The sequence below is a fragment of the Coturnix japonica genome, chromosome 3 (genome assembly GCF_054131305.1).
Source record: "Coturnix japonica strain WE chromosome 3, WE-NBRP24, whole genome shotgun sequence".
NCBI lineage: Eukaryota > Metazoa > Chordata > Aves > Galliformes > Phasianidae > Coturnix > Coturnix japonica.
Window position 1 is genome coordinate 22,691,664 of NC_140665.1, and position 19,047 is coordinate 22,710,710.

General features: G+C 38.4%; 1 protein-coding gene across 6 annotated transcripts in view; it reads left to right on the plus strand.

Moving 5' to 3' along the window:
- Window positions 1-19,047, plus strand: part of KCNH1 (potassium voltage-gated channel subfamily H member 1) — a 164,178-nt gene that overhangs the window by 66,814 nt on the left and 78,317 nt on the right. For all 6 annotated transcript variants that reach the window (XR_001553869.3, XR_001553870.3, XR_001553868.3 and 3 more), the window contains exons 8-9: window positions 11,629-11,828; window positions 15,339-15,591. Coding sequence is in view for 2 of the 6 variants with exons in the window: in XM_015857406.3 (XP_015712892.2) it covers window positions 11,629-11,828; window positions 15,339-15,591 (453 nt within the window). In the remaining 4 variants the exon portion in view is untranslated. The remainder of the gene's footprint in view (window positions 1-11,628; window positions 11,829-15,338; window positions 15,592-19,047) is intronic.

Here is a 19,047-nt window from a genome sequence, read left to right on the forward strand (position 1 = left end):
ATAGAAAATTAGAAGAAGTGAGAGAAAACAGAAGGGCAGAAATTATGGAAAAATGCATGAGGAGTATCTTTGGGCCAGGTAGATGACAAGAGTTTGACAGGGGCAAACAGTTTAAAGAAGAGTGCATGTGCTTACATGGGATGAATGGAGAGAGGTAGGATAAATGTTTATCCATCAGAGGGATATTTGTTAGAGGCCAAATCCTGAATACTCAGCATGAGTAACAATACTTACGAACAGCTTCAACAAAAAAACACCAGAAACTGAGACTTCACCTTTTAAAGCATGTTGAATGAGCTTGACAGAAAAATATTTTAATAGCCTGGTACTCATGTGGTGGTTGATTACAGCAACAGATCAAAGATGAGTATTCTGTCAAGAATCATTACTATCTGTCAACCAGTAGTAGCTATGTAATATAAAAAGTCCTGGTTGCTAAGAGGACTTGTATCCCTTGCCCTGCTCAGAAGACCAGTAAGTGAGGTGCACAAAGTTTGCAAATGGCTCTTTGCACTGCATTTAAAAGATGAGCGTGCAGTTTATTACCCTGATTTGTTAAGTGCTAAAAGGTGATCCTGCATTTTTACTTCTTTATAATTTGGTAATTTCAATGTCTGGAAAGGATGTAAAATATATTTATCACGATTGTTTGCCTTACTCATACTGTTCATGACTGCATGAGCTGTAGGGTCTTATTGCATCTGTCAGTGGGAAGGAAGAATTTAAGATGACATGGTAAATGCTATTTAGGTTTTACTATATGCGATGGAGAATTAAAGAAGACAAGTGCTTCAGTACTGAAACAAGGGAAAGACTTGTGACAACTGCAAAAACTCCTCTTATGGAAGTTCTCTTATGTTGTGAAAATGATCCTCAATCAATCTGCTAGAAGTATTGGAGAAATCTTCCTAGTGATGGTTTCAAGACTGCTGTAGGATTAAGCTAAATCCAGTATTGTGTCAGCAGGGAGTGGGGATCTCCAGCATCAGGACTTCTCATTCTAGAGTTCAGAGATCAGGAGAAGCCCCTGCTCTCATATTACCTGCCTTGTGTCATGATGACAAACAATTTATTCTGAGGTTTGATGCCTGATGAACTTCTGGGTTTAATCTCAACTGTGATTCTGACTACTTTTACCAACTGCTACAGTAACATCTACCCCTGAGTATAATGATGTGTGTTTTTTAAGAAGTTGGATGTGGTACTCCCAACTGTGTGCGTGTCTATTGTACTGTGTTTAGCTTTGCTGAGTTGTAATAATACAGCAGAGTCAGCCTGGAATACAAATGCTTTCAAGATTGGAGCCACAGGGACAGTAATGATTACCCATTTCTGAAAGTTAGGCTATAACACTCTTTGCTACTCCAGAGAAAAATGCTCTTCTCACGTTCAGTCATCCATGGTTTCTCATTAAAAACCCAAATGGTTGCTTCGTTTATTTTTGATAAGCTCTTATGTCTTCGCTAATCTCTCTTTTCACTCATCAGTAGAGCAGGCCCCCTAGAGAATCCACTGGCTGTGAGCTTTCGCTGTTTCACATTCTTGCACATAGTGGATGCACCTATTGATTCTGGTTTGCAAGCACATCTGTGATTAGTGTGTGGGAGGAGCATGACTCAGCCCCAGTCATTCTGGTGACAATTATTCTTCAACCACCTTAAACACCTGTGAACATATTCTTTATTGCTGACTTCACTGGCTTACCTGGTATAATTAAAAATGTCAGTATTCTTATTTGTTTTATAAAAAAACCAAAAAACTGAAATATTTGTAATTGCTTAATGACATAAGAAAAGGGAAGCTTTTAGACCAGATTGTTCTTAGGTTTGTTTAGGAAGCTTTTGAAAACCCTGTATGAAGTACAGTCACATAACTTGTTTGTACTTGTTGTACCCAGAAGTAAAGTATGTGTATGTACAAGGTGGGATTTGCAGGTTGCCCAGAGCCAGCTAAAGAAGAAGCATCTTGCAGTCTTTCTGTGATTATCAAAGTAACTACCCCAGGAGCCTGGTTTAGCAATGTTGTTGCATCAGAAGCCTCAGAACCTGAGCCTACAGGGAAGCAAAACAGTCAGATATAGCACAGTCAGTTAAATGCAACTGCTTTAGGGGCTTGCTTCCACATCAAAGTGAACCTGAAGTGAGAATTAATTGTCTTTCACTCAGGTATCCATTCAACTTTGTCTATGCCATTGGGTCAAGAGTAGTGGTGCTCTAACTCCAGCTGGCAGGCCTGTCACCTTGGTTCCTTATCACAATCTCTGCGCAGCTAATGTATTGATAATGTTTTGCAGGACTGCTTGGAGCAAATTTAGATTGGAAAGTGCTAGTCAGCATAGACCACGTATGCTACAAAAGACCCCCAGCTTCCTCTAAAATACATAATCTGTTTTGAGGGTGTTGTTTAACTATCTTTTTGGTATTAATTTTGGGTACAATGCAGTTAATCCAAGGAAGTAATTTTTCTGTGGAATCTGGTGTTGGACAGGAGATGTGCAATTTTTATATCAGCAGGTTGGGTGAGGGCAGCACTGCCACCCACCTGTTTCACTTCACAATGAAACCATATTGCCTTCATCCCACTCTGCTTTTATACTGGGATAATTAGTAGGCATTAAAATTTTACCTTTTCATTTTTTTTTCCCCAAGAAAAGACAAAGCCTAAAAAAAGACAGAGATGTACTTGCTGTATTAAATGCAAAAGCTTTTGAAAGTTAGTGCTTGTAAGTTAGTTGTTGATAAGTGCTGCTTTGTCTCAGTAGTTCTCCTGTGTCCTTAACTTTAATTGCGGGCATACATGCTCACACCTGTAGAAGAGTGTTTAAAGCTTGTGTTTAAATGCATAAATGAGTTAAGGTTTTAAGTCTAATGAGAAGTGAGATCATTGCAGCCTCAGGGGAGGCCTTGGGTCCTTCCTCCTAGTGTTCTTGTTGCTAAATGCAGATTCAAACATACTGAGCATGAAATATAGCCACCCATAGCTTGGGCGCTCTGTTGGAAGTAGAGGGAATCTACCTGGATCCATTTATCATTGTGAGATTTACTTTAAATACTGAACTTCAAAGTAAGAGAATGATGCTTGGGCAGTTCTCTGCAAGTGACTTTTGCCAGCAAAATCTTGTTGTGTCAGAGCTGGAGGGAAATATAGACTAGGATTCAGTATGTATGTATGTGTTAGATGATGGCATGGTCGTACAAAATTCATGTCTGTTTCTGGACACCCAAATACCACAGGCTGGTTATTGCAAAAGCAGGCTCAGAAACTGCCAAGAGGAATGGGCCTGAGGTGCAAAGCTGGAGAATTCACAGCAGCATTGTAAGGAAAGAGCCAGAAAGGTCAGGTAAAGATCTGAAGCCTCTCTAGAATTTCCTCTCCCAAGGCTTTGTGGAAAAATTCATACAAATCACAGAGGAAATGGGGTAAACAGAGGAGCCAGAAGAACAGAAATTTAAGTAGTTTAAGAGAAAACAGGTTTTTCTTTGATCTTTTCTGAGCTTTTTTTTTTGTTTTGTTTTTTTTTGTTTTTGTTTTTTATATGTGTAGATCTGTTTCAGTAATAGATTAAAAAATTCAGAGTTTACTTCTAATTGGGGGTCATTTCAGATAACTTGAATGTTGGTAGATAAAACACAGCTTTCAAAGCAAAAGTGTTCATACTGGCGCAAATCAGCAAAACTCTGAAAGCAGTATCTGGAGATTTAATTTTAACCAAGTAATTGAAAATGGTCATGTGTTACCCTGTATAAATTGTGGAAGAAAAATGATGCCCTTAAATGTCTCAGCCTTCATTTAAATGGTGATCTGTTCATTAGTGCTGGGAAATGAAATGGAAATCCATTTCAATTTTCTAGACAATTTAAATTTTATTGTCCATAAAATTCTACAAAACAGTAAAATGGTGTCCTTTCTTGCAAATTGCTGAGGATTTAATCAGATTTTACTATTTTAATAATTCTCCTCATGATGAAACCTGCTAGTGAACACAGAGCTAAAGTCATCCCACGTTGATAAAATTGGCCCTGTGGTGAATCTGGCCTGATATTCTTAGAAAAGGGGTGGTTTTTGCAGCTGTAATCTGTTTGTACATTGTTCCATCTTGATAATCAAATTGGTGTGGTCAAGAGCAAAGCTTAGCATTCACTAGAGAACATATGCTTAAAACTTAAAGCATCATCAAGATAGTGCTTCCCATTTAAGGCCCTTCATGAATAGTCTTGCTGACATTTCCCTTTGCTTATCCTCTTGCTCATTGCTTTTACCATCCTATATTTTATATGTTGGTTGAAATAAAAATTGATTCGACAAGAAGCTGTCTGTGGACTTGCTGATTAAATTGTAATGACCCTTGAAAGTCTTTCTGGTGTTGGAGGTTAAGGCCTTAATTTCAGTTAATGGCTAGGCATTACTGTGTTTGCATTTAGTCATAGTTATCCTGCAAGTTTAAGAACTTACCTGTAATTGGAGGCAGAACATATATTTGTTTTATGATGCAGCTTTGGATGTAAAATGATGTTAAGTTCACTGTGTCTAACCAGTTAGTGAAAGTGCAGGGCCTTGCAGAAATATTCATGCCTTTGGATAATTTCACTGAGAAGATCCAGATGAACTCTTTGATGTGCAAATGCTGTTACCTTATAGAATAAGAACCTACAGCCCTTCTTTCCTGGACGTGATAAAAGCACATTGCTGGGAATTCAGTCTACTAACTTGATAATCTCTGTAACTCTGAAGGATGCTCTTCTCTTTAATTCTTTTAGCACAATGTTTGTGTCTTAAAGAACCATAGAATCATGAAGGTTGGAAGACAGCACTGAGATCATTTAGTCCGGCCATCAACCCATCACCCCCAAGCCCACTGACCATGTTCCTAAGTGCCACACCTCCATGGATCTTGAGCACCTCCAGGGATGGTGACTCCACCACCTCCATGGGCAGCCTGTGACACTGCCTTGCCACTCTTTCTGAGAAGAAATTTTTTGTAATATCCAATCTGAATCTTGGCTTCTATTCACTTTTGGCTCTGATTGCTGCTCTGATTGGTTTGGGTCTGTGTTTTCCCATGCTGTTTATCTCAGCTGAAGGCAAAAGCAAAACTAGTTACAGATTCGTGCTGCCCATGATACTTGGGCTTGTGAAATTCTTCTGAGCTGGAACACCTGCGATTGCAGCTACCAGCTGCGAGGTGCTGCCAGATCAAATATAAATCAAGAAACTTCACTTCTGAAGCATCCTTAGGGACCCTGGAGTTCTTCAGTAACTTGGTGTTTTACCAACACTTCTTTTCTTCCATATTAAGCCCTAAACTGGCAAAATATAATTGGTCTCAAGTTCCTGAGGTTAGAGGAAGTTGTATGCATGACTTTTGGGTCTCTGCTGCTACAGTAGCTATCTGCTTTTATTTCTTATTATTAGGAATGTGGGTGAGAAATGAAACAGTAGGACTTGTTCATGGTGTTTGCTCTGCAGCTTCTCATATCCCTTCCTTTCATGCCCTGTACAGTGTTGATAGCCTATTTTAAGGTGCACAGATGTCTCTACTTCTTTAGCTTTAGTAGTTGCTGGTAGAGCAGCTGGTCCATTGTTTATATCTCTGATTCTCATTCTGCTGCAGTTCTTGGGTTTTGTTTGCTTGCTTGTTTTTGTGAAAAAACTGTATCCCTAATGCTCTGTTGTTTAGCCATCTCTAGTGGCCTGTCTTACTGGAAGTGTGATGTTTCCACTGTTGCTGGAGCCCTGTGTTTCTTTTATGTTTCATCTGTCATGAGCATTGTGATTTCAGCAAATGTGGTGATGAGCATGAGAATATTTGCAGTAGAATTCGATTAAGAGTTTAATGTAATTTGCTTGTGGTCGCTCATCTTTAATCCCACAAGTCAAGCAGTTCTGCGACATATCTTGATGTTTATATCCTATGTGGCTGTTTCAGACTTGCTGCTTTGCTTTTTGTTGTTGAGTTTCCTTTTGGGCTTGCTCAGCTGATAGCAGTGTGCTCATTTTTTAATCTTTGCCATCACCACTGCCTTACTTCTTGTTGTGTACTACCTAAGCTTGTAATTTGCGAGCTGGTGTAGTGAAGAAGGCAGGATGTGAAGCGGTGCTTCATTTCTATCTAGAAGAGCAGAGAGCCATGGGAAATGCAAGTACTAACAGCTTCTGAACAGCACGGGAGGAGTTCCTCTGGGGATTTGCTTTCACTTCAAATAACATCTCTTTCCCAGGTTGTGAAGTTCAGGAATTGATGTACATGCTAAGATAGTAATAATTGTAATTTGTTCTATACCTTGTGGAAAATGCTACATATTGAGAAAATTCATAAACTGTGTAATCTTAACTGACCTCCTAGATTATGTTTATTTTTACTTTTATTTTTTACTGGCTGAATGATACTGCATATCTATTCATTATTTTAATAATAATAATAATAAAAGTAGATAAAATTACAGGTAAGAATAATGGTTTTAATATGCATAGCCTTCTAAGAAGAAACAAATTAACCAGCTCTGCATCTTGATAGAAAATGGTGCAGCATATTTAAACCGGCTAATACTCTAGAAGTTAATATAGCTACTAGGTAAGTCAGTTGTATTTTAGGTGCTCCAACTGCAGGTTGCAAGACTACAAGTAATAATTTGATTAAGCTAGTACTGTAAATGATGCCTTTAGAAGATACCTGTTCAGTTTGGTATTGGCTTGCTGACTGTAATTAACAGTTCAGTGTTTTTGTTTTAACTGCACACTCTACTCTTAAGTAGTGATAATTACCACTAATCGAGACCCCTAATCTCAAGCAATTATAAGTTCTTACATTGTTCTAATTGCACATGTAAAAACAACGTGTTTTTCTCATATAATTATGTTGTAATCCTTAATGCTGTTAATTTCTGCCTTTCATTTTATCTGATTGATGTTAATTTTGTGTGACCTCACAGTGTGTTTGTTATCTGAAAAATGCCTTTGGGGGATGCATTTTGTTGTGGTAAATTTATTGTTCTGTTTCATCTTCAGTGAGAAATGATGGAGCACAAATTTCCAAAGCTGTGCTTTCTGTCAGCTCCTGTATGAACTCATACATGAACTTTAAACTCATATGAACTTTAAATATAAAAGTAACAATAAGAAAAAATTAAATGGAGGCAGACTTTCCGGATCAGCTTTCCAGAAGCTGCAGAATTAAGGTAGTTCAGATTTAGAAAGAGCTGTGCACGTCAGGGCAAGATGTAAGAGGCAGTTCACTGGGTGGCGTTGGTCTCACTTGTTGCTGTGTAGTTCTTGTGCACACATCTTGCATGCAGGGGCTTTGGATGAGTGCATTTTGAACAAATCAGCAGTCTGATGATTCATCTCAGGAACCGCATGCAGCACTTACTTCTGTAATTGGGGTAATTTCAAACCTCTCATTCTTACAGATAGAAATTCTTCCTCTGATAATTCTAAAATCAGATCCCAGGTCTTTTATCTGTGCTGAGACCTACAGTGACTTGTATTTATTTCTCTATTCTTATTTGTTACATCATAAAAAGTAGCAGATTATTTGGTGACCTTTCCAACCTGTGTCTGACCTTCATGATTCACTTATGCAAGTAATTGGCTATTGAAATTACTACGCTTTTATCTTTGACGTTATTTAAACACTAGTTTAAATGGGGTGACACAGACTGCATTGTAAATGAGTAGTGACGTTGCTGGGGACAACGTTTTTCTTTATCTATTGTCAGAGAAGAATATTTATGTCTTGGTGATGACAGAAAACCTCTTTGCTTTCTGAGGGATCTTGACATTCGTGGAAGTGTTTGCTCTCTGCTTGATGTGGTACAGCTCTGTAGGCACTGTTAGAGCAGGCTGCTCCTCTAAACCTGCCACAGAGCCTCTTTCCAGCTGATGTATCCAAGAAGATCTTGAGGTCACATTTGTGACCTTACTGCATGGTGCGCCTGTTGCCTTGCTTGAATCTTCTCCTTCCCATGTTTTTTCTCTTTCTTCCTTTTGTCCTTTGTGCCTAAGACTACTAAGGAATTGATAGTTTCTATGTGGTTTGCAAGGCAGCACAATAAACTCCAGCAGCTCCAGGGAGCTTTAGATGTTGGATGTGAAAATGTATGACATGGTACTGTTACAGGGTGATGGGCTGATATCACATGATTCAGTCTATCATGAGAACAAAGATCTTGAGATTTTGCTCGAAACTAAATTCCCCAGCTTCCTCTGGTAGGGTTTGATTCTGAAATCTTTCTGAGGCAGCAATGTATTGCAATGGATTTATTTCATTATTCCTTTGGAAGAAGGAAAAGGGACATAGCTAACTATTTCTAAGCAGAAGAGGTCACTTTTTAATATGCTAATGTACCTACCCAATTTTAGGCTCCAAAAATCCTTGACTTTAATGTCTTTAATAGTTATAAAGTGGTTAGCTAATAATAAATTAAGGATTGTGAGTTTGGATATATATATATATATATATATATAATTTATATTTTTATTAAATTGTATTTAATAAAAATTAATATACGCAGGAATAATTTTTCTTGCTAAGATAATTGGTCATACTGGAGCACAGTAGCTGCAGTTTGCAGTGGAAATTGCTCTAGGATTGCTCACCTCATAATAATTCAAATGAAGAATCAAATTTCTTTAGCCTTAATGTAACTGGACAGTAATGGGATAGATGGAGACCATTTCACCTTTGTTGGTACGGAGCTATGCATCCCAAAGTACTGAATCTGTAGGTCTTGCCATTTGCCAGAGCATGACAGACAGTTGTATGCCCACAAATACTGTTGTCCAGAAATCCACAGGTAAGTATTTGCTTGTGTCCCTGTGACTTATTTGTCATCAATTTTCAACATTGTATTGGCTGCTGGAAGAATGATTTTTGTGGGTGACCCACCCTGTTCCATCAGTGGGACTGCAGAATTTTTGGGTGTTTTTGCGGGGATCCTGGTAAAGGTCCGCATAAGTAAGGTGTGCAGCAGCAACATTCCAGTGGTCATGTTTGCATCCGCATTGCAGAGAGCTGAACAGGACATATTAAGGGAAAGATAATGCTATTAAACTACAAAGTATTCACAGATTAAGCAGTATATATAGTCAATTTTTTATTTTTTTTTTCTTCCTCTTTCTCCTCAAGCATTTCTTTACTGTTCAGGGCTCATTGCATCAGACTTTCAGAGAAATAATCTATGCATTTCTAGTCACCATATCTCTTACTGTATCTGTGCCATATCTCTATATTGATCTCTTTTAAAAACCAAATTTGCACATTTTTGTATTCATGTTTCAAAGGAAATTGGCATCTTATTATTGTTTGATGGAAGAAAACACTTGACTTGCAGTAAGTGGTAAACCCCTCTTACCACCTGTTTGGTGAGGCTTAATTTGAGATATAAGGGAAGGGTCTCATGTGAGATTCAGTGAATGCTTTATATGGTCTCCCTTTGCTCTTTTGCAGAAACAGCTCAGGAGCCTGCCAAAAGAGTGGGTTTTTAGGAGAAAGGTAATCTAACTGGAGTGTAGGACCGGGCATTAAGATTTTCTAATTGCCTTGTAGGTCTCTCTTGAATTCAGTTTTCAGGATGTATGTTGATGAAGAAAGGATCACACTATGGAAACCAAGAGACCCAGGGCACTGTGATGCAACCTTTTTTTTGAGGCTTGAGTTCTCTTTTGATGGGCTTATTTAGGGAAGTTTAGATTTGCGTTTTTAAGTGTAATAATGTGGTTCGGTTTGAGTAGCCTCCTGTATGGAAAGAAAAGTTCTGAAGTTCTGGAATTGTCTGACCTAAAGTTGAGCTGCCTTCCTTACTCTCCCTTTTAATAGATGTTTTTATTTGTGTCATTGCTGATAGTAAAACTCCATGTCTACAGAAACAGCTATGATAGGCTAAAGCCTGGAAATCCCATGCAGCTGTTAACCTGTCTGGCATTCCTTAAGCATAATGAAGCCTCATTCATATTTGATTCAGGGTTTGCTCAGTGGATACGAATATTAATACTTTCTAGTGCTTTCTGATCAATTTAATGGATTGAGAGAGTAAAGAGGTAGGTAGATTGGCTGTCTAAGCCAGGCCAGTGCCCCCAGGCCCCAGTTCCTGCTCATCTGTATGGGGGATAGTTGGAAAAGAAGAGAGCTGATCTCTGCAAGGACTCATGAAAATCAAAGAAATCGTACAATGTCAGGAAAGAATTATGTAGAGGAACAGCTGTTTAAAAGCCTTGAGCTAGTCTAATTTTGAATTGCATCTCTCAGTTATCAGGGAAAAGACTGTCCTGTAAGCTTCTCTTACACATTACTAATGTGTTTTTTTTTTTGTTTGTCATAAAATCATAAAGCATCTTAGTTGGCTTAAGGATATGTGAATACAATGCTGACCTGAATAAATAGCTGTGCTCTCGAAGGAATAAATATATATGTTTGTATAAAGAGGGCGTGGGAAGAAATAACAGCAATAATTTAGGTAAAGCAAAAAAGATATCTTTTATAAATATGACTTTTCTGTTATTTACTTTTTTTTTTTTTCTTGGAGTGGAACATTTTTGATGTTGACAATTCAATGCCTGCTTGATGGGATAGGAAACGGCAAAGGGGAGAAGATACTCAGTGAGCCAGAGCACTTACCAGTGGTTAACTGCTATCTAACTTCTCCTCTCCTTCTGTACTCAGCCTCTCACCTACTGGTCACTGACCTGCTCCCTGATGTAGGAAAGCTCACTGTGAGGCCTCCTGTCCTTCCCTTTTATTCAAAGCCGGTTTTGCTTAAAGAGCCCCAGCCTCTGCAAGCCATGACCACCAAGATTCCCACCAACCCGCTGTCCTATCTTGGGCTTTGGAAGGCAGATTTTCTCCAATCCTGTGTACTTTCATTTGCTTGGAATACTACTGGATATATTGCCTTTTGTTCTATCACATGCTTTTTATTAAAGACTTGTTGATCCACCAGCTGTGCCTGATGCAATCAGAAGAGCGATATGGACAGCTTATTGAGGGCTTTAGCTCTTGCCTCAGGCCTTGCTGTTCTGCCTGAGGAGTGTAAAACATAATACAAGTTTTTATGTATTATTAAAGTTACGTCTATAAATCACTGACCCGTGGTAGCTGTTTATTGCATATTCCATCTTCTGCTTTGATACATTGTTGTTGTCACACTGAGGTGGGTAATGATGACTCGGCTTACTACTGCGGTAATGCACTTAGCGCTTGGAAATCCGTCACTGATGGCGTTTCAACACAGGCACCATAAACCAGAGATGAAATTTTAAAGTATTTGCTGTCAAGCTATTTGTCTTAGAATTCTTGTATCTTCTATTGCGGTTCCATAAGTGTTTTGATGCCACTGGATTGTCTGCTAGACAGAGAAATAGTTGTGGTTCAGGAGGTCTGTGCTGCAAGGCTTGCCATCACCAAAGAACAGGTGGTGGTCCTTGTTTTGCAGTGCTAAATCTGACCTATAAAATGCTTGTGCTCACCAGGTCTTCCTGACAAAACACCAGGATAGCATGCATTTGGATGGACTTGGCTTTTCTTTTCTTACAGCACAATGGAACACAAGTTAAAAAAAAAAAAAACAAAAAAAAACCCAAGACATTTTATTTTAACTGTTGTTTTTTATCTCTTTCATTCTTCTCTTTTTACAGCCCTTCTGTATGCAACCATTTTTGGTAATGTGACAACCATATTTCAGCAAATGTATGCTAATACCAACAGATATCATGAAATGCTGAACAGTGTCCGAGACTTTCTAAAGCTCTATCAGGTCCCTAAAGGACTCAGTGAACGTGTGATGGATTACATTGTCTCCACCTGGTCAATGTCCAGAGGAATAGATACTGAAAAGGTGAGTAAATTAAACTGCAGGGGAACAATTCACATCCTGAAAGTATTGCATTGGAATAAACAGGAGGTACTTCCTTAATAAAGACAACGAACATGCTTTAAATAGTACAGAGTAGCAGTTTCCCTTTATTTTAAGCTCTTAAATGCAGCATTTCAGCTATTCTGTCATACTAAATTATGTTAGTGGTAGAAGTCTGTGTGTAGAAGTCATGCTGGCTACACAGCATGAAGTATTAGAAAAAACAATGAAAGAGCTTGCATTGCAGTAAATAGAGAAGATAAGTTTCAAATTCTAGTACAGCCTCAGAATTTCTTTGAGATTTTTGTGTTTTTTCTTTTGAGATGTTTTCAGGTATGCGAGCCTGCAAAATGTGATTTGTTTTGCCTTGGCAGAATTTAAATGTAATGCTGGAGATACAGTGATGACATCCAGATTTCATTAATAATAATAATAATGTGTTGTTTAAAAGCTGCCTTGCATGAGGTGAATGTTATCATGCTCATTAATTGAATTTACCAGTAAAATTTCCATTGTGTGTTTTACCATGACAAATGACCCTGCTCTAGTACGTGAATGCAAAAACAACTACTTTCTGCTCTCATATTAGTTGCCAGCTTTTATGGAGATTGATACTGTTTTACTTCTGCTCTGTGGTTTGTGGGGTGGTTCATTCAGGAAATCATACCAGAGCTCCAGTCACCAGCCTTCTGGTTGGTTGCTTAGTCTTGTATTCAGGACCGTAGATGCTGGAATTAAAGCAAACAAAGTCATTTCAGTCTCATTGTTAAATTACTGTTATGGGCAGATGTGGCCTCCACTGTGCTGTCTGGAGGCTGATGGATATTGTGTGCTTTCCTCAGTAGTCTTCAGCATGTTTGTTATTTAGATCTCAGACTGTGATTCTGGGAGTTCTCCCCATAATAATTAGCCTTCAGAAGGAAAGGGTGTTTTAGTGCTAGACAGTGCTGATTAAAAGATGCTCTGTTTTCTCATGAAATATCTTTGTCTGAGGTTCTAAGTACTGCGGAAGACAGGTTTAGAGAAGATAGATAGCATAAGAAATGCTGATACTTTCTTTCACTCCCTAATACAAACTCCAGTCATTGTTTTAATGCAGCAGTGAGAAAAAATCGCTATGTAATTTTTAGCTTATCTTCAAAGTCTATTTTCCTCTGGTAAAAGGACAATGCTTTAAGAAAGCCTTAGGAGACAGTTGGATAACCAAACCTAGCACAACTTGCTGTAGCCCTTGAAATTTATCTTAATAAACAGAGAAACGCTGCAATTATCAGAGCATCAAAGAGCATAATATGGTGTTGATCTCAATAACTGCTGTGTTTGTAGCTGAGCTGCCACTGATAATGACATGTAAAACCAAGAAATCAACTTTCATCTGCATTGCAAAGTTAACGCGATCTAAGGCTGAGTAATGGCTTGCCAATCCATAAAAACTGAGCTTCGCTGATTTGATGCCTCTGTATAACTTCTAACATGTCATGCAATGAATAAAACATGTTTTGCTCCAGAGACAAAACAGTGGTAGTTTTGCTGCTGTGTAATGCAATGCAGTTTTCTACATATGAAGCAGATAAAGATAATTTTAAAACAGAACCAACCTTATCACTATTTTGTAAGCCATAAGTTTGTCTATTCAGTGTTAACTGCAGTCATGCTAGGGAGTGAATAATCAGCTAAAAATGCAGTCCAGAAGTCTAGAAAAATGCTATTATAACATAATCTAACCAAGAGCTGCTGAGATTCTAAAATTAAGCTGTGATGATCTGTTTTATACCTCCCATATAAATGATAATCTTCTGCTGTTCGTCTGTAGCTTTCAAATGTGTTTAATCCCTATTTATTTTTATGAAGTACGGAGACATCTTAAACAGAGAATGGAAAAATAGCTAACTTCCTCCTAGAATGGGAAACTAGGGGGATTTTGGATAAGAGCCTTGCTTTAAATATTCTCTTGTATATTCAAGTTTTCTTGTTGCTATTTCTATTACAGCAGCCTTTTGTGTATGTGCTGTTCAAGTAACTGTGGAGTGTATGTGTGTGCCAAATTTCGGCAGGCATCTGAAAATACAGAATGTTTTTATTGTCAGAGGAAATGAGATAATTGCAGAGACAGCTATGGCTGTTGCCTGTGATCCATGTTAAATGTTGATCTTTCTGCCCAAACTCATTCTGGTGAGTCTGGAAGTCTGAAAACTGGCAGGTTTTGGGGGCTGCTCACTGTGGGGCAGGTGAGAAAAGTCATCCAGGAATGTCCTACAACTAAGCGTTATGCAAATATATATCTTTTTTGGAAGTGATATCTATAATAGAAAGCTTACTTGGAGGGGAGCCAAAGGTAATTTTAACAGTAGAGCTATTTGCCCTTGGAGTGTCCTGGTACCACTTCCTCACAGAGGGATCAGAGCTTAGTTCTTTGCTCAAAGGTTTTGCATACAGCCACAAGGAGGGGTGGAGGCACATAGCCATTGTGCTTCCTGTGCTACCTTTATGTTTTCCAGGAGAGTTTTCATGCAGAAAAATGTGTGGGATTAACACTGAGGCTCGCCCAGACTGCTCCTTAATTGGAAGACATAGGTATTAACAAAAAGAAAAATGAGTCAGTCTCATACTACTCAGAATGTTTTTTCTCAAAGAATGTGCTTGAAGTGTACTTCCTTACAGACTTTATCTTCTGAAGATTCTGTCATCCTTGTTCATGTTATGTGTTTCCAGAGATTTTGCCAGGAACTCTTCACCCATACACGGAGTAGTAATTCTGCATTCTTTCCACTCAGCTGCCTGTATTACATTAAAAAGGTTCAGAAATAGTCCTGACTGGTACTGAAGTGCTAAACATCAATTTATGTACTTCGGAGGACACATCATCAATAGCCATGAGGAATGTTGCATTTGGAACATTCCAACACATACGGTCAAAATCCCTTCTGCTCTAACAAAAAAATCTGTTACTGCTACCGAGGGGGTAACTTTTAAATATGTACAAGTCTCAATATTGAGCTAATGAAACTTCTAATAAATTTTATCTTTTTTTCCTTTTTCAACAATTGAGATCATGCTTTGCTCTGTACAATGTTTTTCTCACCTGGAAAATATAATTTGTGTAGCTTTCTTATAGAATATGCCTCTCAAAAAACATGACATAACCACTAGAAATGATCCTTCAGCAGCCTTTTCTCCACTACTTTCTGTATTCTTGTGCTATTATTTTATTTATTTTTTGTCTTAAAAACTCAGAGTCTCATTGTGGTAATTCAACATCTGCAGAACATGTTGCTAAGATAAAAATGTTTTCCTTCAGGTATTATAAAGTAGACTGAGTATTGTGGCTTGTGAGTACATATAATGTAGAAGAGTATGAACTGAGGTTAGAAAACTTAGGAGGAGGAGGAAAGCAATTATTTAAACAGTGTTTTAAGGGATGAAACAGGAATGTATAGTGATGTGTCATGTTCAAGCCATGCAGAGGAATTGACTGCCTGATTTCCTTTTCAGGTTTTGCAGATATGCCCGAAGGACATGAGAGCAGATATTTGTGTTCATCTGAACCGCAAAGTTTTCAAAGAGCACCCAGCCTTTAGGCTGGCAAGCGATGGGTGCCTTCGAGCACTTGCAATGGAATTTCAGACAGTGCACTGTGCCCCAGGAGATCTGATCTACCATGCTGGTGAGAGCGTCGACAGCCTTTGCTTTGTGGTTTCGGGGTCTTTGGAAGTAATCCAGGATGACGAGGTTGTTGCTATACTGGGTGAGTTTCACAGATGATACATACACTGTGTGCAAATATAAATACACAGAGTGTTTTTATAGCCTCTTCTACTCAAGCACTTAAGTCATTTTTTACTAAAACTCCAGTCAGGTTATCTTTATCACAGCCTAGTGTGGTGTATGTTAAAGAAACAGGCAACCATATGATGTTAGATGTTTATTGTTTGGAAAAATTGAAAGAGAAGGGGAAAAAAGAATTATTTAGTATCATGCAGAAGCATTGCATGAAGTCATTGGCTTGTCCTTCCTGTTCCGCATAGGTGAATAGGAAGGGTAATCATCTTGTGTGCAGATTGCTTCAACTTCTTCCCATCAATGGAAACACTGAGAGCCTTTCAGTACCTGAGGAGAACCTATAATCAGGAGGAGAGTAAACTCTTTGAAAGGGCCAATAGTAGCAGGACAAGGAGAAATGGTTTTAAGTTGAAAGAGGGAAGATTTAGGTTGGATGTCAGGGGGTAGTTCTTTACTAGAAGAGTGGTGAGGAGTAGTAATTAGGAACAGGCTGCCCAGGGAGGAGGTTGTGGATGCCCCGTCCTTGGAGGTGTTCAAGACCAGGTTGGACGGGGCCCTGGGCAACCTGATCTAGTAAACATGGAAGTTTGGTGGCTCTGCCAGGAAGGGGGTTTGGAGCTTCATGATCCTTGATGTCCCTTCCAACCTAGATCATTCTGTGATTCGGTGAGAAGTTGCTCTTGGTGTTCTTTCCATCTCACCAGATTACTTTTCATGAGAAAATCTATTTAGGACTTCAGAAAACTTACTTTAAAAGGCCTCCCTACCTGCCTTTCTTCTACTCTCCTGATTAAAAACATAATTTTGCTGAACGTTCTTCTATTGTCTTAATTTTAGATTTTTTTTGGAAACAATATTTAGCTCAATAAGTCAAAGTAAAGTAGAAATTCATAGCAGTTATGTTAACTTGGAGTGACAGCTTTAGGTTTGGAGGCACTAAAAGGTAGCTGATAGTGCTATGAACAACATTCTGAAGCAAAGCTAGGAGGAAGGAGTGTGATAATCCAATAGATGGAGATAAATAGTGGGGTGGTTGAAACACTGAAAAGGTGATAGTTATCCTTTGATTCTGTCAGGCCCTTTTGTGATAAAGTAAGTGCTCATGGTGACTTTATCCAGTACCTGTCACTCGTAGCAGCCTGGTAAAGGAACTCGATAAGCCTAATTACTCTAAAAACATACGCTCAACTCTAAGAAGAATGTCTACTGGAAAATGAGGGTGATAATAATATTCAGAGTTCAGTTCTCTACTTCTAAAGAGAACTACTTGTATAGCACGGTGTCAATTTCATGTCCTGAAGAATCAAGTTTGTAATATTTTGTGCTGTTCAAGAAACTAAAAAAAGGTGAAAAGTAGCAGAATAACTTTGTTTTCTTCTGGAATCAGGTTGTGAAGCTGTCTATTGAAAGTTTCCCTGTCCTGATGAAAGTGGTTAGCTGAAGTTTTCCCCTATTCTAGATGAGTAGGAACTGTACTCCTTCAGCATCTTGTAATGCAACAAACACATTACGGAAGATACTGCAGGAGGTAGATGTTAGGCAGGAAATCTTGGCCTTTGCAGTCTGAGTTTTCTTATCAGTAGAACAGCAATGATTTTTTTTTAAAAAAATTTCATTTTCAGCTAAGGTTGCCAAGCATTTGATAAAAGCACACCAGATAAAACAAGGCACTACAAGGAAAGAAAGCACATCATACGTTGTGTAAGAAACATGATTGTTGCTGAGCATTCAGACAGCAGCTTATTTCATAAGTTTTGTTTACCAATCACAGCTAAGCATGGCTCAGAAGATCTGGCATGTAACAGCGAACCATGTGAGGGATTCTGTAGGGTAATTTCAGTTACCAGATATTACAGGGTGACTGTAATCTCCTCACAGACAATCTTGGAAAAAAAAAAAATACAGTGCATAAGTTATTTCAAGTGAATTATTTGCTCAGGTTTGGCTGTCACCGAATAAAGCAGGCTTTGCAATTTGCAGTGTAGCCTGTATCTTCTGCACAATAGAAGAATAAATTGCATCTCTAAATTACTGTGTGTGACTGTGGTACTATATTACGTAAACCAAAGGCAATCTACACTTGATCTGTACAGTATCCGATTCATATGAAAAATTTTCAAGTTCTGGAATCGTTTAGCTTTGCAGACAGGCGTACAAAAGTATATCATGTAGCCTTGGAGCATATTTTGTGCACCTGCATTGGCTCATGCAACAAGTATATTATCAATTCAGGCTTAAGTTCTTACAAGAAAGAACTGACTTAGATTGACCTGGACTAGTAAGAGTACTGATTTAGAAGAACTTGCACAGGGGTCAGAAGTGGAAAAAAATTTATTCTTTGTTTTGGATCACCGAATATTACATTCCCTGTTAATTTAATGCAGAGACAACACAAAATGAGTACATTTCAGGAGAAACCACAGCATTTATATTAAAAATTTAAAGAAATTTGTATGAAGTTGGATTTGTTGGGGGGAAAGACACATTTTTGAGTTGCATCCAACGTTTCTACTAAAGTAAATTACTAATGTTAATGTATTACAAATCGTTGGACTTGATGTGTCAAAAAAAATATTATTCCCCTACTCCCCTTCCCCCCCCCCCCCCCCCAAAAAAATAAAAATATTTGCCTTTAAGATGATTTATTTGTGATTCCTTCTAAAACAAATAGAAGAAAAAGAAAGCAAAACAAGGCACTGTACCACTGTGCTTTGTTATGTTAATGTTTTGATCAGGAGGGGAATTATGTAGAAGTGGAGTCTGGCTAGCAGAAAGCAGCATGGATGAGATACAGTGCAGTTTTCTGTAGTTCTCTCTTCTTCCATTTCTACTGATGTTATTGCTTAGAAAAAGCTTTGAGATATGCTCAGTGCTTTATGGAAGACAGAGACAAATAATGCAGTCCCTGCCCTGAAGAGAACTGAGTGAACTGTAGGTCATCCAGGACTTCCATTAAGAGCCTGTTTTCTACCTGATTTTGCTTTTAACTTTTCGAAGCCTTGCCCATTTGGACTGATGCTGCTTTATCCATCAGAGACTGAGTTATCTCTTTGAACTACCGTTGCTTAAAAACTAAACCATTTATCCAAATGTGGGTAAGGAAAATGGGTTATTTTGTCACTGCCGAAAAACAATTGGGAATGTATATGCACTTCATTTGGCAGCACTCATTTCTCTGCTTTGGATCACAACCTTCAGGCTGAGCCATCGGCCATCTGAAAACCTGACCTTGTCGCAGGCCTTTAAAAGGTAAAATTTGCTCATCCTCAGGAGAGATTTGGTGGTTATTAATAGAGAGAATATCTTAAAAAGATCCTCCCTGACATCTTATGATCCCAGACAAGAATCATAAGCTCTAGCTACAGCTGTATTTAAGATAAACAGGGGAAGGGTGATTGTAGGAGGATCATGAACCTAAGCT